This window comes from Astatotilapia calliptera, chromosome 20 (genome assembly GCF_964374335.1).
Source record: "Astatotilapia calliptera chromosome 20, fAstCal68.1, whole genome shotgun sequence".
NCBI classification, from domain to species: Eukaryota; Metazoa; Chordata; class Actinopteri; order Cichliformes; family Cichlidae; genus Astatotilapia; species Astatotilapia calliptera.
In genome coordinates this window covers 35,609,986-35,632,049 of record NC_137441.1, presented here as the reverse complement: position 1 = coordinate 35,632,049, position 22,064 = coordinate 35,609,986, and the positions used below count along the sequence as shown (strand labels likewise).

The 22,064-nt window shown below is 44.9% G+C and overlaps 1 protein-coding gene across 3 annotated transcripts in view; it reads right to left on the bottom strand.

Moving 5' to 3' along the window:
* The window catches only part of rarga (retinoic acid receptor gamma a), a 38,892-nt gene that overhangs the window by 4,290 nt on the left and 12,538 nt on the right, over positions 1-22,064 (bottom strand). For 2 of the 3 annotated variants that reach the window (XM_026153231.2, XM_026153232.2), the window contains exon 2: positions 21,249-21,615. In XM_026153231.2, coding sequence (XP_026009016.1) covers positions 21,249-21,417 — 169 coding nt within the window. In that variant the 5' untranslated portion in view covers positions 21,418-21,615. Of the gene's footprint in view, positions 1-11,616; positions 12,158-21,248; positions 21,616-22,064 lie in introns of those variants that run through there. The other variant, XM_026153233.2, reaches the window with a different exon arrangement.

Here is a 22,064-nt window from a genome sequence, read left to right as displayed (position 1 = left end):
TCCCCCTGAGAAATATAAGATGCTAACCACACATGCCACAAAACCACAAACACACACTTGCACACAAACAGTTTCACCCTTGGTCACCCTCTAACTTCAACCCCCTACTCTGCATCCCACCACCATCCCCTGACACACAAACCCTATTTTTCTCTTGTTTCCTGGCCCTAAATTCCTCAGTGCAGCCCTGCCAGGTTTTAACAGAGGACTAGGCTCGTAAGTTGGCTTATAAAGGCAGTCCCATGGCTGGACTGGAGGCCCCAGCCCGGCTGGCCTGCACTTTATTGGGACTCAGTCACCTTGGGCAGCTATTCACACCACCAGCTGTAGCTCACAGCCCGTAAAAAGAGAGCAAGAGAGAAAAAAAGCCAATCATAAAATAAAAAACAGGCAGGCTCTAAAATTCTAACTTTTACTGCCCCCACCTCTCCCCAGCACCTTCAATGGAAAGCACAGAGGACTTGCCTAAACTTAACCTACAACCCCCCCCCACCCAACTTACTCCCCCCTCTCACACCCAAAGCAGAATCAAAAACCACCAGCATGGCTTTTTTTACTAGAGAGAGGAGACTTCAAAAAGGAGAGAAAAAAAGAGGGCGTAAAAAGAGGAATTTGATATAAAACAGAGAAAGGGGAAGGGGAGGGGGGGAGAGGGGGAGGACAAAGTTGCTCTTGAGGGCAAGTCTTGTTCAAGACCAAGTTGACGATTACTACTACTTCTGCTGTAGCTGCTCTGACTGGCCTGCAACTACCTCATTAATGATAGTAACAGAAATACATCAGACATTTTTTATTTGTTGCCTGCTGCCTAAACATCTGTTTTTCATATGCGACTCTTCAGAAATCCGCAGTCCTCCTTTGAAAACCTCATTTTGCTCAAGTCAAAGATGTTTTCCATTAGTTTTTAGACCAATCCCAAAGCCAAATGCACAAATCAATCTAAAATCCAAAGTTTACGCCCCCTGAATGTTTCTACAGCAAGTCTCATATCTCCTTGGCCAGAATGTAACAAAACGGCAGGGTCAGTGGGAGAACAGAAACCCTCTGAACGCACCATGAACCACTGTTTATGCAATAATAACAGCAGCAAATGAGGCTCCAAACCGAGCGCTGACAACCCCTTAGAAAAGGACAAACCATATGTGGCGTCAAGTAACGAACACTGACTGACACCGTCTAAATGGATAAAGAAAGCGGGCCAAACACAGAAAGTCCATCTTGGAGAAAACCCGGGCAGCGGTGACAGACAAAATACATCAGGCTCTGTCAACACGTTGAACCTGGTTCCTGCCAGAGAACATGACTCCTGAATCCACCTCCAAGACTTTGCCTCATTCAGCCTACTCCATTCAAATCCCCTGTACCACTTACCCCAGGGCGCCACAGTCAGAGGGCCCATTCAGAAAGCTACCCCGAGCCCCTTTTCTCAGTCTCTTCAACTCAGCTCATCACTGTTTAGAAAACAAAGCCCAGTGAAATGAGAGGCCCTCCTTATCAGCGCTTTGAGGCTTGGGGCACCATTTGCATGACAATCCGCTGTCTAAGGCCTGTGAGCTGATGACAGACAGATGAGAAGAGGAGTGGGGTAGGTGGTATGGGTGCTGCTGTTGGGGGAGGAGAAGAAGAAAAAGAAAGGCAAGAAGAAGGTATAGCTAAGTTATCAACAGTCACTGTTAGCTTCCTGCTAAGTATCAGTTTATTCTCGGATCCCGTGTTGCATTGCTGTGCACAAGTGGTCCCCCTGCCACTGAGCAAGTTGGTCCCATAAACACACTCAGTGGCTACAAACTACAAACACACAGCAACATTACACTAAAATACTTGAGCGTGATGGGATGAGCATTGCAGCATTCAGCACAGCCTCATTAGATGTGAAATATAACTGCACAAGACAGAAATAGCTGTGTAGCTGAAGGTGAATTCAACTAGGTCAATTACAGTGAATTCTAGGTCAAGTTAACCGAGCCAAGCAAACTCCCTTTAGTATCAAGAGATCCAACAGAAGAGAAAAGAAAGCCAGAACAAGGAGAAACACTAAAGAAATAATCAGAAGACTTCCTGGCAACACTGAGGCTGCCTGCTGTTCACTCAGCTGGAAAAAAGGAGTGTTTCTAATGTATGTGAGCAAACGCATGACTATGCAGCTCCTGTTTTGTGTTGCAACACACTCCTCTTAACTGAGCAGCATATGACATTCTGGCACTGTAACAAGTATTCTTTCACAATAGGCTTGCAGATTTTGAGTACGTGACCTGTTGGAGTGATTGAATCTTCAGTGCGACACTGCTCCAAAAGTTCCAGCCTTGGCATGTGAGAGCAAACGCTTAGACGTATTCTTTCTGGGCCCAGTGCACTCACAGTGCAATACATCTGTAGGATACGTGTAGGTGTTTATTTTTGTGCTTGTCCAGCATTCACGTGCAACTCCAGCCAGCGGCTCTGCTCTGTCTCTGTAGTGTATATTTCACTTGCAAATGCCCGGACTGTTTGTAACAGTGCACCACTGAATTCCAGTCCCCATTAAAACACCCCCTCCTCTATGTGTGCGACTCACTCTGTTGATGTTTTCCCTGTTAGTGCTAAACTGCATGCACGGGCATGCGTGGCCTTTGTCTCCACCTCTATTTTCACTAAAGATCCTGTAAAGTTGTACCTCTTGTCGAGACTTTGAGGCAGAGGGGGAGAGAGGGGCACACAGTAGGGTTCAATGTGAAAAGAGGGTTGGGGACTGGGCAGAGAGTAGTGGCAGAAGGACAGCAGATTGGGAGAGGATGGTGAACAGTGGGCTGGGAGAATTGCTGGCACACTAGGTGGGGCTTTCAAGGGTGCCTTTGGCCCTCTACACCATGGCAGAGGCTACAGCACCATAGGGTACGACTGACCGACCATCAGCACACGAATAGGTTTCTGTAAAGAAATGGGTTTCATGAAAGAGGAAAAGAAAGTAGTACCACACCCTTGTCAGTGGTGCCAGCACATAATACTCTCCTTCTCTGTTTTGTTTTGCCCATGTCTTCCTGCTATCACTCTTGAGGCTTCTGCTACAAGGTCCCACACAACAGACCTGCTTCCTTCCTCTTTTCAGTACCAGCGTTTCCGGAGGATCTTCGTCACTGGCTTTTGTAGCCACTTCTCAGTATCCCTTACTGCTACACCTCCATACATGTGCTCTCATTTCCCATTGCTATTCTGTTTCACCTATATATAACCCATATATATATATACACAAGCACTCAAAATGGCACCGGCCTATAACCGAGAGAAACAAAGAAGTGGAGGAAAAAAACCACTGAGAAAAATGGGAGGAATTCCTGACTGTGTTGACAGGGGAGGGGGGACTTTCATTAAAGGTGATGAGCAGTAGCAACGCCTTTCAACAGCTGTCAGAAAGCTCATCACCTGGTCTCCCACAGACTGACACACTAACACGCCTGTAAAGAGGCATCACTATATAGGAAAAGAAGACAGCCAATCAGGAGATGGCTCGGGTTTGAGATTTGAAAATAGATATTAAGAAACACATTCCTGAAGGGAATTAAACCCATTCTCTGGGAACCAGAAGAAAGCAATGAGACAAACATCGATAAACATTTGTGACGCATGCATGCGATCTGACGCCAGACCAGCATGTTGAGTAAAAACATTTTCCCATTTGCTCATGGCTTCTGTCAGTACTAATGACAAAACTGTGGACTTTTGAAGAATGACACAATGTGACATGGCACACAAGCTGCTGCCAAGGCACATTTTAATCTTTTTCTTTTTACCCCTTTTTCCTCTAAAAATGAAAAAAGCAGGAAAGGCAGCAGGTGGGACAAGAATGTATCCCCGGGGCATGTTTTAAAAAGTGGAATTACCCTTGGAGTCTGGTGGTGTTCTCAAAACACCTGGTCTTCTTTACAGCACCTCATAAAGGGCCTTTTGATATTTTCTTGATGGAGTCAGCAAGCAAACATTTGGCAGCGTGCACCCCCCTTTTCCTGCACCACACAGCCCTGTCAACAAACACACAAGCTGCTTTCAAACAGACAAACTCGTCTGCTGAGCCGCCTGTCCCCAATGAACCCAGCAAATAAAATTTCCTTCAAATGTCCTTGTACCAAACCAGTGCAAGACGGTATTAAGGAAAGGAAAAAATGAAGAAAATATAACGTCAATAAAAATATTTCAGACAGTCAGTGGCCTTTTATGACCAGCGCTGGAAAAACCAGACAGTCAAGTGCAGATCTGTGGAAAAAATGCACCTCCTCATCCCTGCCGTGAGCTCCAGCTGACTCTTCATCTGCCCACCACAGAGGAGCACAGCTCACCTCCAGTGACTGAGGAGTGAACCCAAACCTGGCAACCCAGCACAGTGCTGGGCCACTGATCATGTCAAGAAGACAGGACAGTTCACAGGCAGGCAAGGGAGCAGACAGAGAGCAGAAACAGGCGCGCAGGCGAGGTGAAGAGAGAGGAGAAAGCAGTCATCGAGGGAAACCCTGAGTCTTTGATCCTCGGGTTGTTTCTCGTCCTCCCAGACTTCCTCTCACCATCTGTAGCCCTGGCTCTCACCTGCCTGTCTTTGGCAAGGCCACTAGCGCTCGTTCAATTGCTATTGCTTCCTCCCCACAACAATAGAAACCTACAAAAGTAGAAGTAGCCCAGCCGTGGCTGCAGCCTTGCTCTGTCAGAGGAAGTGAGTGGAAAGGCGGATAATGTAAACAACAACAGTAGTATTCACTCCGGCACATTGGGGAAGCACCACACACCAAAGCACGCAAACGCAAACCTCCTATTGGAAGGAACAACACGCCCACGACTAGCAGCACACAGTTCATTTCCACTCAACATGTAAATGTCCACGCCAAAGAGTTTGCACACACTACACAAAGCGGTTTCTCTTGCCTTTTCACTTGGCGTTACATAGGATGCAGATCACTGTTAAAAAAAAAATGTTAAAAATCATGCACCCAGCTTTTTAACTGATTTCTGTTGTGAGTTTACTCTGCCAAATACACATTATCGCAGCATTTTCCTCTATACAGTCACTTGGAAGAAGTTAAGAAGGAAGAACTCAGAGAGACTAAGATCAAAACTGGCAGAGCAGTGACAAAATGACTGTGGCTTCCTGACTTCTGAGTGAGCAATCTATGCATAAGTAGTAACTCTTGAAGAATCAGCAGTCCCCTTCAACTGGCATAAAACCACAGATCCTGTAAGGTATTAAAGCCACTCTGAGAAACTTCTGCTTTGAGTGTCTCAGTGAAGCAATGATGCATATCAGAGTTTTTCACTTTTGCTTGGCAGCAAACCGCCAACAGGTTGCCCAACTCCGTTTGGGTGGAGGCACTCAGATGACTGATGTGACAGCCAGATTTTGAGCCACACAGTGATTCATTTCCTTCCATTACGGTCTCTAGAGGTGTCACAAAACAAAGTTCCACATAAGACTAATACATGAAGTATTAAAGGTACATTTTGACAATTACCACTGAATGAACACATCACTGGGAACGTAAGCAATACCCAGCCAGTCAGTTCCCTTAACAGCAGCTAACCTGAGTCGATCGAGCATTCCTAAACAGGCGAGAAATCATCCCAAACAGCCCCTAATTCATTTGCTGGATTGTTTCCTGTCAAACTGGCTGTCCGTCTGTCTGTTTGGTTTTGTCTCTAGTGTTTTATGGCAAATGGGAGATGTTCTTACCGTGAGGCAGAAGTTTATAAATCCAGGCGTGATAACAGGCTACTGCAAGTACCCATTCACTCACAGGTCAAGCTATGGTGGAGACATGGACATATTATCTGCTCCTGTGTAGCCACTGAAGAGCATGTGCTGCTTTTTTGTGCTTAAGAGTGTCTCTCACGTGTCTAGGTGAGAATGCACTTCTTGTGTCAGATTTAGAGCAAAACGTTGACTCTAGGGGCCCAGAGAAACAGTAAGTGTGTTAACATTACTTTAGTAACCTGGTAGTAGTTCTTTTTCTGGAGTAACCTGATTTTGAATGAAACCTTATTTTGCAGACTCTAGTTTACACTTAAATGGATTAACAGGATTAACAGGGATATTACAAGTGTGCGTGCCAAAGAGGGAACGGGGAACAGGAAACGCAGCACTGGAAAGGCAATACAGTGGGATGAAAGAAAAGATGAATGCTGAAACTGTTCTTTTATCCAAAGTATAAATATCCTAAATCTGCCTAAAAACAAAGCTACAATGAATAAGTCAGAGCAGCTAACAGGCAGATTATTCCTAATACTGAGAGACAAGAGGAGAAACTGTATAGTGTGACGGTATCAGTTAAAAAACACAACAGAGCAGAGAAATCTGATTACTGACCAGCTGTATGTAAAGTTCTGACAATGTGAACACATTCTCCTGTTTCCTGGTTTAACCTGATTTCTTCCAATAACCTGGTTTCATGTGCACTCGTAAACGCACACGCACTCAAACAGACATCTGTTAATTTCTCCACTGGCATTCATCTTCTTTCTGTAAAAAGTCCCAAACTGTCAGCTAGGCTCACAATTACAGGCATGCCAGCTTACACGCACACACACCTGTTCCTCCTTACAGCAAAATACACCCACAAGGAACACAAACAATACAAGCTAATGCAAGTGTACACAAATGAACTCATGCACCATTTCCAGAAGGATGGTCATGTCAGTTGCACATATGCGCACTGGCAGAATTTGACTAATGTCAAAGGGAAAAACAACACCAATTTGCCTCCCTCCCTCCCCTCGGTCCTCCCCTCCTTCCACCCACTCCAGGCCAAGTCCTCATCCATCTCTCTCCACCCCTGAGCCCAGATAATAGCTGTACTACACCAGCCGCTCACCACTCCCTGCCAAACGCTGTCGGCTGCGTAAACACAACCCATTCACACATACACAGGAGGAGGACAGTTGGACTCGTCTGGGTTTCTAGACCCGACTTGGCTATACGAGGGCTCCACTTCTTCTAACGCCGAGCCCGTAGCAACACTCGAGCCAAGCCGTCAGTCAATAACACGCTGGTAACAGAACTGCTCGTTCCACAGCCAGCTCACACACAGCTCTGAGCTTACATGCACACTCTTCTATGCTATAAACAAACATGCTTGTGCAGTGGTACATCACATGCTCACCAGTGAAATAAACTCTTTCAGGTGCATGCACTAATACAGCACACACACGCACGTAAGTATGCATAGTTTGCCAAATGTCCACGCCTTTGTGCAACGGAAAATGTGCCTGGCAGGCAAAGAGCTGTTCTCAGTAAACAGCTACAATAGCAGCAGCCAGACACGGGTGTTAGGGTGGGCAGCCACAATACCTCTGGGACCAGCAAACTATTGTGAAAGAACTCACAAAAGTCCAGATTTTATACTGATCTGGAGCTCACGCAAACTGCTAGCCCAGTTGCCTCATAACAGTCACGTTTATCGTGCTGCGATCCACAAATCGTCAGCTCGTCACGAGTCCACGTAAAATTTCAGAGTACTCGCTCTTGTGAAATACTGTTTAAACACGACGGACAGGAAAACAAAAACAGCCCTTTCAAGGACTGACATTCGGTTGACGAGTTTTATTTACAGCGGTGCGACTGACGCTGCTGAGGGGCTATAAACTGCTGTTAGAGCGGAGCCAGATTCCAGCACAGGCCTGAGGAATCCAGCTTGGCACACTGTCCGTCTCTGCTTTTGACACAGCAGTCTGGGTGCCCAACAGCAGCCAAGTGGACACGTAAACTTGAACATACATTGATCAGAGGAGTCCGCATACAGGCACCACACACACAAGCATAGGTTAACACTCTCTGATTTATGCATAAGTCAAACCACGCACAGGAGGGGGCTCTGTGGAAAAAACTTGAAGCAACTGCTAGGATTGAATCTGTTTATTTATAGACAGCGCTGCCTATTAATGGGCTCAGCTATTACTGCAGGGCTGACAGAGATCTGTGAACAAGGTGGTGTGATACTGCAGCCCAGCAGGTCTGACACCAAAAATGGCTTCACCCTATTAAAATGATTTCCACAGCGTAATATAACATGTAACATAAACTGTTGTAAGGTTAGAATGAACCAACAGGCCTGCGATTTTATTTAATAACCATCTTGGCTCTGATGCTATGTATTATTTATTACAAAACAAGGACTACTGCAGCTGCTTGAGCTACTGTATTATATCACGCAGGACACTGTATTCCTCAACACATTAATAAATAATTTAGAGCCTATTACACTGTAGTGCAGGCCTGACAGTTTAGAGTGCACTTTAAATGAGGTACTTTTTATAATTAAAGCTTGCGATCAAAAACCAAAAACAGACTTTTCTTTGATGCCAGTTTTTTTCACATTTCTAGCTTAATGTTTTTTTTTGTTTAAAAAGTTAATTTAGTTGCAGCCTGCTTAACGTTTGTTCGCTCCTTCATATCAATTACAACTCATTGACCCTGGACTGGCTTATTCCTTTAAAGTTGAGCACATTGTTTTGACATTATCTTGAGAAAATCAGCGATATAAACACGTGACGTTAGTGACAATGATTAGAAGTGTAAGTACTCTCCCTCTTTCTCTCCAACACACAAACACACACATCACCCACTAACCAACATACCACCATCTATTTCCAGCCCTGCCCCCTCAGGCATTCTAATCTTTTAATTGAATCTTTTGTAATTATAATGAAATAACTGCAGACTTCTATCAGGGAGAAAATGATCGGGCCAGAATGTGCCAGCGGTCACAGGAAGCTCTTATTTCTCTACCGCTGCTGCCGAGATCTATACCCCCCATTTCAATTAGCCCCTCAATTCACATTTGAACAGCACATTAAGGGAAAACAAAGAAGCGTGTGCGCCCGTGTGTGTGTGTGTGTGTGTGAAGACACACATAGTGACAAATTGCTCAAGCAATCTGTTACTGTCATGTCCAGCTCTTATATATACCGTTTGTTAGACTTACAATCCAAAGTGTGCTCAAAAACATCGAGCTAAGAGTGTACTTTGGTGAGAAAAAACACTTTCCCTTCTTTTGACCCTGGAGAACTGCTAAACGTAATTGCCTCATTCTTCTAAGCAAATGAACATTGACAGAGAGGGGATTTGTCGGCATAGGCTGTCTCAAATGGCTTCCCTGGCAGTTGACTAATTCAGTTCTCATTGACGTACGACTAAATCAGTGTCCATTATCCTTATGTGTAGGCCAGCTCAGATGTAGTACCAGCTCTGTGGCATAAGGCACTTAAGAGCTGGTTGAAAGAGTCTCCTTTTCAGCAAGCTGACGAGCTTACCACACATGCAGTAGATCTGACATTGGCCAGGCTGTAGCCTCTGCCTAACCTCTGACATTAAGGTCTCCCACTCCTGAACAAAAAAACAAGAAAACTGACCACACACTTTTAAGTCCTCTGATTGTCCCTGGCTAATGGCCAACAGCAGAGACACTTATCACCGCTGAAGATTTACTGCAAAGAGAGGAGGTTATACTCATTTTGTGAAAGATTTAGGGCAGACAAACATTTTCTCTGCACATTCTCCACACAGGTTATCAGAGAAAAACTGTTTTTGCATTTCTGCTAAACCTTGTTTTTTTTTTTATCCTCACATTGTAGAGAGCATTGCTAAAGAGTTGAATTCTTTTTACAAATGGAAAAAAAAAAACCTGTGTGACAACAGTATATTATTGTATTAATCCAGGGCCAGGTGACTTGCTTTACAAACACAGTGGCTATTTTGGTGTGCAGTGTGCGTGCTTGTGTGACTGTGGCATTAAGAGCCAGACAGGTCCCTCTGTTGTGCAGCTGGGCTGGCTTAATGAGATATCAGACTCAAACATCAATTCATCAGCTTCATTGATGAGGACAATGGGAGGCAACTGCTTCAGTAAAGAGGGGCATTATGGCTCCTTGTGCAGGGATAGGACAGCTTTGTTTACAAAGGTTATTGGGCACACTGGGTTTGAAACAGTACACCACACCAGCCACTTTGCTCTGCTCTGCTAACTTAGATCTCTCACCCTCAGGGCAGCGTCCCTGGACTTTTTTTTCCCCTTTCCTTTTTTTAACTTTGATTGTGTGGAACAAAGACCTGAAAGAAAAATATACTTCTGGAATCTGAGGCCTAATTTTTAAATGTGTGCATGTGTGTGAATGGGTTAAAAGGAAAGGACCATAGAGGCCTGATTGATTAAATAAACAAATCTCATCTTGTTATCATCAGGGCTCCCCTAGCTAAGCAGAGCAGGCTGGCGTGGCTGGAGTCCCCTCTGGCCTCAGCCTCCACTGACAGGGCATCTGTCTTCATTAAAGCTCAGCCAGTGTGCATGACGGCCACTGAAATGCTGGTGTCTTCACGATTAATGAAGACAGATGACTCCCCCCCCCCAAGGAAGTAAAAAGGCACAAAAAAGAAGGGAGGACGAACAAACGGAAGAGCATGAAAAAAAATTGAAAACACTTTCAAGCAGCTCTGAAAAATCGAGAGCAAAGTTAAGCTGCTTATCTGATCGCTCCGGCTCCTCTTATATTCTTGATTGTTTTTCCACTGTCATATCTGGCTTGGCTCCCTCCACACTTCTCCCACCATACCATGCATACACACCCCACACCCCCACTCCTTTCCACTCTCACACACTCTCTCACAGCAGTAGCAGCCCCCTGGAAGTAGATGAAAATGGACCCCAGTTGTTGTTAGAGTCAGAGCCTTGTCTGAAGTCAGCGGCAGAAGAAGGGGGGGGGGGGGGGGGGGAATGAAGTGGATAGATGCAACGAGCAAAAGAGAGAAGAGAACGTTGGCCAGAATATATCTCTGCTTTCTTGAGATTTGTATGTATTATTATTTATTCATACATTTATCTGCTAAATAATTAATCCGCTTACTAATTCATGGCTGTTTGGCTCTGGAGGAATATCATTATCCATCTAGTATCCAGCAGCATAAACAAACCTCTGACCTATGAAGACTGCAGCAGGCCCAGCAAAACTTATTATTAACTAACTGTATTATTAAAAACAGGCAACATTTGTCATTAACTTTTCATGTGAAATTCATCAGACACCTCACTTCTAGTGTTAAACTCATGCTGTGAATAGACAATAAACCAGATAGAGTACATCTGACACGTCACTGTCATCTCTTCCTGTCACTCACCAAAACCTTTTCCTTTTCTAGTATGCAGCACCTGGCAAGGTCAAACCCCAGGTGGCAAACATTGTTACTGAAACTTGACTCTGTGGGCTCAAACTCACAAACTCACCACACAGACGAATACACACAAGCACATTTTTTAAAAACCCAACACACAGTGCATATAATATCATAGCAGAGAATTTTTTTCAGATGGCTGAGCAGCTCAAACTGGCTGTGGGCTAGGAGAGGAGAGGAGAGGAGAGGAGAGGAGAGGAGAGGAGAGGAGAGGAGAGGAGAGGAGAGGAGGAGAGGAGAGGAGGAGAGGAGAGGATTGTCTCTGTCTTTTCCTGTGTTGCTCTGTAGCCCCTGACAGCAGCCCCCTTGGCCGAGCCCTGAGGGGTAAACAAGCCAGCAATGAGAAAATGAAGGAAGGAGTGACCGAAAGAAAAGGAGAGTGAGAAGAGAGGGGGAAACATGATTGTGTCATAGAAGAATCCAAACAGGATGCCACTTACATTGAACACTGGCAGTGCTCGTCCAAGCAAAGGGGTCCAACCCGGCAAAAAAGGGGTTCGCTTTCCGCAGCATGCATGCACCACGGCTGGTGACATCATAGAGCTGACGGGGGCCCATTCCCAGAGCCTCCATACAGTCGAACATGGTACCCCCCACCCTCGGCAAAAATCAGTGAGAGCCCTCAGTCCTGCCTGTGTCCTACCCTGCTTCCACTGCTCACGTCACTCACTGAAGCAGTGACAAGAGCTCACAGCAGCAACAGCTATCTAGATTCACTACCTTCCTCTCCCTCCCTTCACTTATCTCGCGCTGTCACTCTCTCTCTGCTGTCTTTTCCTTCCGATGCTGGAGTTTTCCTTTTTCCCTCTCAGCTGGAATGCAGATATGGTTCCTGACTGGCTGAGCTGAGCGTGACTCTGACTCTCTCCTCTCCCCCCTGCCCCTGGGTGAGCTGCTCCCAGTCTGCTGTAACAGACCTAAATAACAGCCTCTCGCAGCTCTCGCTGAGCCCCAGACACGGCGGAGTGAACCAACTGCTTTGGCATGACGCTGCAAGAGGGGGTGGAGAGAAAGACAGAGAATGCCAGAGAGGGAGGGACAGAGAGAGAGGAACCCAGGAGGAGGGGAGGTGTAAGGGGCCGTCCAGCAGAGTCTGCACTGGAGTAAGAACTGATCTGGCTGGAGCACAAAACTTTATTCCCCATTCTTCTTGTGCTTTTTTTTGTTTGTTTGTTTGTTTTTTTGAACACACGATTTTTTGTTTTTCATATTTCAGCCCTAAATGCAAACAGTGCCCCCACCTACCCCAACCCCACCGTCTTCCATTCAGATCTGGTCCCTGTCTCTGGCTTTCTTTACATTGCACCTCCCCCAGTTCCCTGCAGTAAATAAGACCCCCTTTCCCCCTCCCTCCCTTCACTGAGCCCCCGTCTCTAATCATAACCATATTAAAGTCCAGCCACTGGCCCGGGCGTGTATGTGTGTGTCAAAAAGAGAGCCAGAGAGAGAAAGAGAAAGAACATTGTGCTGTGGCTGAACCCAGAAACCAGATGCCAGGGTAAATCCCTCCCTCTCCTCTGTCTGTTTGAGGGAACAGAGGATGGGCAGTTCTTTCTGTCGCTCCCTCTGGAAGTGCTTTAACAGTGATGAATGAGGGCTGCCTTGCTCAATCCCCGCAGTGCATTTACACAGACAAATATCTCCAATATACAAACACACCATGTGCTGGACACACTTCTCACAGGTTTACTTGACCTTGCTTGTGATTTATATCTCGACGTAGAAATAGCAAAAGACGTCCAAGGAAGCAGCGTCGATCAGGTTGTTCAAGCAATGATTTTAATGCAGTAAAAAAGCCTCGTGGCAGCTGAATATTTTAGTGGTTGTGGATTCACAGTTAAAACGTATACCCTACACATTTAACCTTCATTATAACAATGGTTTTTCTGTGCACTGATTAAAAAAAACAATTCAGCTTAAAAAATTGCAGTGCCCTCAGAGTGGCAGTGAATCAAAGGAAATCAATGGGCAGTGTGAGGTCAATGAAAAAGCCTGACACTGGTCCTAACTGTTGCTCAGCAGAGGGATGGACTCTGGCTGGGCTAAAGCAAACAGCGTGATACAATGGGAGATATATGATAATAGAATAGCTTCAGTCTGTGAGCTCCTCACATTCATCTCCCCCTGTCAAAGCAGTACAAGTGGTACAGCCCAGCAGGCAAAAAAGACACCATTTCCTGTCAATCTGTGCTGCTGGCTACGCTCTCCATAAACACACAGCGTCCTCCCTCCTCCCTCCTCCTCCTCTGTCTAACACTTCACTCTTTTTCCTGTCTCATGAAAGAAACCATGCTTTCACATTTCTGGCTATTTTGAATGATTTTCATTACTATGTTTATTGGTTTAAAAGCTATTCCTCCAATGGAGACATCAGGTTTATTTTCTTAAGCTGGCACACACGCACACACACAGACACACACACACACAGACACACACACACACACCTGTGAGTTGAGATTCACACACTCAATCTCGCAAACTGACGCACGTTTAATAGCTCTTTTTATTTCATCAAATAGTAAACAACATCAGTAGTTTTTATGTGCTTCTTCATACAGCTGTCAGGTCATACAGTGAAAGCTGTATGATGGCAAGAATACAACACGGGGACAACAAACTGGCATCTATCAGAGATGCCAACGCTTAGCTGAAGTTTGTTGTTAAAAAAAGGGGGGGGGCACTTTTCTTCTCTCTAGCTTTCCACCCATTTTCACAATAATTCAAAAAATGTCTTGGTCTGGATACATTTCAGATTAAATCATCACAGCCTAGAGTCACATTTTTATGATCCACAAGCATTCTTCTCACACTCGTCTTTCGTCTCCTTCCTGTTTTCTTTTCCTCGCTGCTAGTTTCATACAGCATCCTGGAAACTAAGAACTGGCTAATCCCCCGGTGCTCAAATGTTCTATGTAACATCAGCGCGGTTTGCCAGGGCTGCTCTGTGGGCTGACAAGCTGCAAAAAAATCTATTTCAAATATCATGTGTTCACACTCTTTTGTTTTTAGAGATTTACGAACCCTATCCGGTTCCACTGGTTCTGACATTTCTTTTTACTGTGTTTGAGACTATAATTCAGACCACCAACTCCAGGTTCTCCAGTTATTGGCAAACTACACTGTGAGCTGTGAGCCTTCCAGGGCTTCAGAGGGTTTGCCGAGTGAGTTTAGACATCTAATCTACACATACTCCATACTGCTGCTGACCCAGGCTGGTCCCTGCCTCCCCTTCTCTCCCCTCCCTCCTTCCCTTCCTTCCCCAGCCAGAGAGGCTGAACTCTGGAAGAAACCCCCACTGGGCCACTAACTTTCCCCCAAACTTATCCTGCCCTCCCTTCTTCTCTCCCTCACTCACTGGCTCACAAGTCTCTCCATCTCTCTCCATAATACCCCCCCCCACCCCATTTCTCCAAATACTCTCCCCATTTCATCAAGTTCCCTATGGCCACTTTTTCCTGACTGCGTGATTTGTTTTAGTTGACAAAGTTTCTGCTTTTGTTTCAGGTTTTGGAAATGGTTCATTTTCAGTGGCTGCCAACTCACTGGCCACTCCATGTTGACGTCTGCTTTCAATCATGTTTCATTTAAGCGATTAGAACAAATCTGAGCACACGTTTAAAATGTTGAAATAGGTTTTGTTTTTTTAATTACGATTTTATGTGCGTGTCTCACGATTTTATCCAGTCAGCTGGATCTGGTCTGCTTACTGCTCCACGTGTGCTGGAACCCAGTCAGGCTTTACTGCTGTCTGACACTCTGATGCCAATTACAGATAAGACGTATACAACACATTGTTGCCACTTCCTCTGTATACAGTCATTCAGGTTCTAGCCAAGCAGTCAACAACGCAATCGTGTGTGAGGTAATAAAGACAGAGGCCTTTGCACTAAACACAACAGAGTCATTTTGAAAGGAATGTAAAGCTTTTCCATTTCTGATGTGGGCATGTGTGCAGCGTGCGGACATGCTGAAACAGATTGCTGGTGATGATAGAGACACTGAACACCAGCCCAGGAAGCCTTCCCACCACAGCCAGATTCAGGTTACGCAGAACACGCACACTTAAAAGTGCACACATCCCATTAAGGGTTGTTCAGTAAGCAGAGCAGAGCTTCTTTTTTAAACTAAAAAAGTAACATCAGGCAAAAAAGAAGAGCAATCCTTGTGTTGTTGTCCATTTCATCCATCAATTGCTCCACCAGTCAAAGATCTGACACATGCTAAGGTCTTACACTCGTGGCCATCTTTCTTTTTCACATTTTCTCCCTCCTTCTTTCTCTCGCTCTTTCTGCACTGTCATGATGTTCTGCTACCCATGTTTTCTTGTGAGAAAAAGTGAGATTCGGCCAAAAATGCAAACCCCCGTCTTGTTTTCATGGGCACGTCCTGGACCTGTGTGCCCTCCCACGTCTTCAGAGAAGCCAGCCTTCCTCTCTCGCCATTGCGCAATTTTCATCCTGCACGTGCCCACAAAGACTGTCTGAAAACAGCACCCTCCCACTTTTGATAGTAGCATGTTTATCTTCATCTGTCATCATGTCAGAGCTGTAGTACACTTTGTGGTCCCTCTGTTATCGGCAACCTTTGCTGGCTTTTCAGATGCACACACACACATTTAAGTCCTGCAAAGTTGCAGAAAGTTTCCAGCACTTAGGGCAATCTGGCTCCCACTTGCAGTGTGGGATAATGAGAGGAAATCCAAGGTAAAGGCAGAGGAGAAAAGAGGGAACCGAGCGAGAGAACTCTGAAGTGCATAAGCCAGCGGGGTTTAGGTGGATATCATCATGGAGCAGCAGATATTCTACTTACTATCATTTTTTACGGTGTTGTTGCAGACCTATGCTCCACCAGGAGTCTACAGGAAAACTGATCGTTTTTTACACAAAAAAATCAGCACTACAGAATCAGGGCTAGCGTTAGTGAAAAAATAATAAGTGCAACTGATTGCCAAAAAGGAGTGGAGCACCTGTCATTTGAGGCCTGTGATCGCCTAGGGAGATAAAAGCAGGGATGTCACACAATGCAGAGTTGTTTATTACAGCCAATAGACTCCAGTCTCACTGACAGATGAAGGACAAAGCCAAACAGCGCTGCACATGCTGTCATCACACACAAGTATAGTCCAAAATGGTCCAGTGCTTGCATTGCTAATTTGCTATGAAGATCATGGTCACAGGAGCAGAGATGCCAGCGAGCAAACAGCTATATGAGAGCTTTTTTTGTTTAGGTGTTGACACTCACGGCATTTAGTACCAGAGTCAGAAAGAAGAAGAGCTAATAATGACTTAGTGTGATGATCAAGCACAAGAAAAATTATTTTTGTTATTATTAGTAGTAGTAGCAGAAATTTAACATTATTAGTTTTTCCTTTCCACTGTTGCAAAGTACTTACTCGTCATCTGATTGTTCCGATTTTCACTCTATTACTGTCGAGGTTTTACCAAACAATATAAAGTACATCTTTCACAATTCAGAAGCTGCAGCCAAACTAAGATTATTGTCTTTGGCAAATGAGTGTAGTTCAGTATATCCATCCACCTGCTCACTTTCAATGACCTAAATGATCTGGTATTTGTTTCTTGCATGGTTTTCATTTGGTGTTTGAAGAAACACAATTTATGGGAATTTGTCTGGATCCACTCAAAGGAAAGATCACGGCAAATGAATACAAACTTGAGTTTGTATCCACGAAGAAACATTTCAATGCCGATGAGAATGGATTCTTCCAGAGCGACAATGGTCAAGCAGAGGGGGTGGGAGTGGGGAGCCACAGAAAGGCTTCATGTGGATGAAAATGATGTGAATCATATGCTGTAGTCTTCAACCCAATATAACATCTAACTTGTGACCAAGCTGATAAAACACCACAATCAAATCATGTGTGTATGTTTAAGAGAGAATGTTTTTTTAGAAGAAAGGTTAGTCATCCTTCCTGTAGAATACAAGCAAAAGCATTATAGTGATATGTTGTGACCTAAGCTGTTGAGCCTTACTAATGAGGAAATTTTGTGTTGTGTTTTTCCCTTTAAACCGACACCCAACATAGCAAAAAATGTAATGTCAATTATTTATAGCTGTTCAAACAATGAGAAACACAGATGAGCGTTTGGTTTTCCTGTGTGTGTAGGGAAATATGTACCTACAAGGAAGTATTGGGTTGCGGGGCTGCAATCATCATTTTCATATCCATACATAGATCACTTCATCTTTTTCTCTGCCCCTTGCTTTCATCAGATATGTAGTATGCCCACATTAGCATACACATGTGCACAGAGGCAAATCCTACTAATCCTACTCTACACCACCAAGGCTAGGCTTAAACCCAGCACTTCAACCTTATGAAAATAAATGGAGATTCAATGTGCCGTTTGTGCTCTGCTTCACCTCCAGTGGAGAAAGCTTCACTCTGCTAGCTGACATCGTTCCCTTGTCCCTCGCCTCCATTTAAAGGTTTGCTTTGACGTTCCCTGCCGTACCACATTTCCCACCAAAATGGCTCCTTTACGCAACTCCCTTAGCTCCCTAAGCCAACATGACCTCCTTATGTTGTTTCTGTGTGTGTGTGTGTGTGTGTGTGTGTGTGTGTGTGTGTGTGTGTGTGTGTGTGTGTGTGTGTGTGTGTGTAAGTATGCAAAGAGTGTTTTTAATTATGTCACTCTGCGTGTTTTTTTTTTTGTTTTTTTTGTTTTGCTGGAACATTTTGGCCTTTTTCACAATCTGCCGAACTAGATGTTTTGTGTTGAACTGCATATGTGTGTGTGTGTGTGTGTGTGTGTGTGCAACCGCAGATCCACAGACACTTTAAATGAACTGCTATTGCCCTTCTCTCCACCAGAGGCACAAAAGAGCAAAGTGAGCCAGCTTTTACACAGGTTTCAACACGCTATTCATTCCATTCTATTATTACAGTGCTTTTGATTTCATCCCACTGTGATGCAGCTCACAGCTGGGCCTCTCATGGGTTTTCTGTATTCATCACTCAGCATAACCCTACAAATTATGGTATGAATGGAAAGTTTGAGCCCAGCAGAGGACTTTAGATTTTTCGGCCAGGCCATGTGGGCTGAAGGAAATGACCTACTAGCTTTTCAAAACATCCCCACGGCTGAGTCTGAGGCCAGCGCTCTGGCCCTGATTGGTGAAAGCTTAGCGAGGTGTTTCAGGGCTCAGTGACGATGTTATCACATAATAAGAGGCCTTAATGGGCTTCCAACTGTTTGTTTGAAAGGCTCCCGTAATGACAGGGATCAACTGATAACAGCCTCAGCAACACACTGCAGAGAGCCATCAGACCTTCTCACAGATGAACAAACGCCATTGCACGCTTATTCAGATATCAGCAGCTACAGTGGGAGTCTGCAGCACACCCAGGTTGAAGAGAGGCACTGAGGTTTTCTGGATCTTCCATTTATGCATTAAGCAAAAAGAAAAGCTTACTATGCGGACATGTGCAAACACAGTCGGCCCACCCCTTCCCATCCCTCTTCTGTCTCTTCCCACCTCCTTGCAAAACAGGTATTTCCAAAGAACTCTGGTGCCAAGACAGAGCACCGCCATGGGAGGTGCTCTGGCAGGTCAGCACAGTGTGCACATCTAAACAAAAGGTAGGTGTCACCCAGGGTACCTTTCTTACAACAATTACGCAAAAAACTCTGAAGTTGTGCAAGCATGAAGAGCTACTGACTGCACACACACACACAAAGATACACGGTGAAATTTCCACAGTGCTACTCCCTTTATGTGAAAGGTATTTTCTCAGTCTGGCGTACAGACAAGCCTGACAACAATGAGCAGGACTGTTAAGTCAACTCCTGAAGAAGTAGAAGGAGAAGAAAAAGAGGGCCTGGGGAATGTCCAAACCGAGGCCCTTTGTCTTCCCCACTAACATTTAAGAGAGCGGGGAATGAGACTGCTGTCAGCAAAATGACTTGTAACATTCCTTGTCAAGGGATACACCAATAGGATGTTTTAAAAGCAGATAAAAAAAAACAACAGAGAGTTTTCCACTGAGCTGCCAGCATTTAAACTGAACTAAGATGTATTTTTGTACAGTGAAACGCAGAATTAGTCCAGCAGGCAATTCTTTTAATATTCAACTGACAGGCATTTATTTGACATTCAAGCAATAGCTGCAGCTCGTAATGTAAACATAATGAAATAGTAAATTGTGACAGTAAACACCATTCAACCAGCACGGCTATGTTAATATAGAGACACTTAAAAAAACATGTCAGTCTCGACAAATTGAAGCTAACTGTCACTGTGATCCTGACTTGATCTTTGTCCCCAGCTTTTCTCACACTCTGACCCGAAGCTTAAACCAAATAACTGCAGTCCTTAACCCCTGCGAACGATACTACTGCCAGCGTGGATGTGTCAGTACAAGCAGTCGTGTATGAAGCCCCAGTGCATGTGGTTGCCTGCGTCTGTTTGTGCTTTGATACTTGTTTTTGTTTTAAGTCATGCCAGCATAAAAACCATAAAGAATCCATCTGTCAGCGTGGTGGGATTTCATTCTGCGTCAGGGGTATGTTTCTAGTTTTTAGATGAAAGAACTGCTGTGTGTGTGTGTGTGTGTGTGTGTGTGTGTGTGTGTGTGTGTGTGTGTGTGTGTGTGTGTGTGTGTGTGTGTGTGTGTGTGTGTGTGTGTGTGGCTTCATGAGAGAGAACCAGACAGAGAGCAAAAGAAACTGAGAGGGAAGAGTGTCTCCGAGTGCATGTTTGCCTGTGTGTATATATATGTGTGTGTGTGTTTTTGCTGGGTGTGTTCTTGGATTCCACCACACCAGGACATTACCCCCAGGTGCTCGCTCTCTCTCTCTCTCTGGTTCTGTGAAAATACCTTGAGGATTAGGTGGGCAGTGGCAGTGAGAAGGAAGAGAGGGGGTGAGGTAGTGATTGACGGCTGAAAGGCTGGAGAGGTGCTCAGGCATGCTGCGGTGGTGGTGGGGGGAGTAGGGGGCTGCACACACAGGCAGGCTCCGCGCTCAGCTGTTGCCACCCACACCCATTATTACTCCTCCACTACCACACACCACCACCACCTGCCGCCCCTTTAACACTGCACCCAGATCAGATTTCAAATAACTTCTGCTTACCTTTACCTCATGGCTTAACCTCAACAAAAGTGCTCATTCTTTTCTCTCGCTCTCTCTTCTGGCATTATTATCATCAGTGAATTATACCGCAGTGGTTCCACACAAGGATCCTCCCTGACCTAGAATCCTGTTGCTGATTAGTGGTTTTGAGACAAGCAGGTGTTTTGAACAACGAGAAATGTACGTCGGCACCGTGCGTTTCATCTTGCTAGTTTTTGCACAACAGAAAAAGACTCTGGATTGCCAACAATCTCCTCTTTGTGCTCTGTTCTCTATACATCATCCCCGTCTCAGCGCTTCAGAATGTAACAGTGCCCCCTATGGTCAAGCATAGAAGTACACAGTTGACAGGGGAACGCTGCTGTGAATCAAGTCCAGTGTCTAGCTCACCTTTCATTTTAATTATACGATCAGTCACCGCTGTCCAAGTCAAATGTTTGAACTGCATTAGTACTCATTTTAACTATTTTGATGCTCAGTACTCATCACTTAATACATAATTCAATGTGTTTTGTCTATAATTACAGACTTGTGCATTATCTGCCTCACAAAAGCTCTGTGAGAGGTCCAGGCACGCACACGCGCACGGATACACGCACGCATCGTGAAGCCAGAGCCAGAGCTTGCGGTCATAACCACACCATCTACAAGCATAAAGCATATAAGGAAACCACAGGAGCAGAGTAATCATTGTACTGATGAAAGTAGACTTTTTCCTCATGGTCTCTTTGGGGGATTTTTTTCTACCACTGGTCCTATATCACAAACAGACGCTAAAGTTTTCCATTTCCACAAAATTACACATAATGTAGTGCAATTTAAATTAAGCCATATTTCCCCTTTTCCAGTAGATGGTGTTTAATGCGACCTGACTAAAAATAAAGTAATGGCCGTATGCATTCTTGGAACTGAGATGGAAAATGAGAGGAAAGGCAAGTCAAGCACAAACACACAGAGTAATGAAAATGACTTACAGAGAGCAGCCATCTCTTTGGGCAGGTCAGCCCCAAATCTCCCAAACAGGCTGCTGTTGGCCAGCAGGTCGAAGGGGGAGTGGCTTCTCATGGAGTTGAAGGGAAAGGGGTACACAGCAGGTGGGAAGCCGGTCATGTGACCCACCTGCTGTTCCCTGTTTGTAGCCATGGCGACGGATCACCCAGGGTCCACAGCAGGCGGCTGGCTGAAGGTAACGGCTCTTTCGACACCTGGAATCCTCCACAAGGCTGAGATGTGTGTCCGTCGAAGAGTCTTAAGACGTGGAGAACGTATGGGCGACAGGGGGCCTCGGAGGTACTGAAGGATAGGTGGACTCCACTTTAGAAGAGTCCTGCTGTCTCTTTTCTGCAGATGAGAGGATAAGAGTAAATAATTTCCTATTAATTTAATTCCACATAAAATATAAGAATAAGTGCTTTTGATTGGCATGAACATGATGATACGATTAGTGTTTTGTTTGATGCTAAGATCTGCTCTAGATTCAACAAACAGGATTCACCTCACATCAACTCTGATTCCATCTGGGTCCGATAATAGTTCATCCACAGTTTTAATGCGAGAAGGATGTGTAAACTTCATACCAACAGGTATGAGCGAATGGGAAGGAAAGAGGAAGTGAGGAAGGATGAGATGGCGAGAACCATAACAGATAGAGAGAAAAAGAATGAGTAGGCTCGGAGAGGGAAAAGCCAGAAAGAAAAGAAAAAAACTGGGACTGGGTGAGGGGAAAAGAAAATAAGAAAGAAGTTTGGAAAAAGTTATAACAGTGAAGAGTGGGAAGGAAGGAGGGAGGA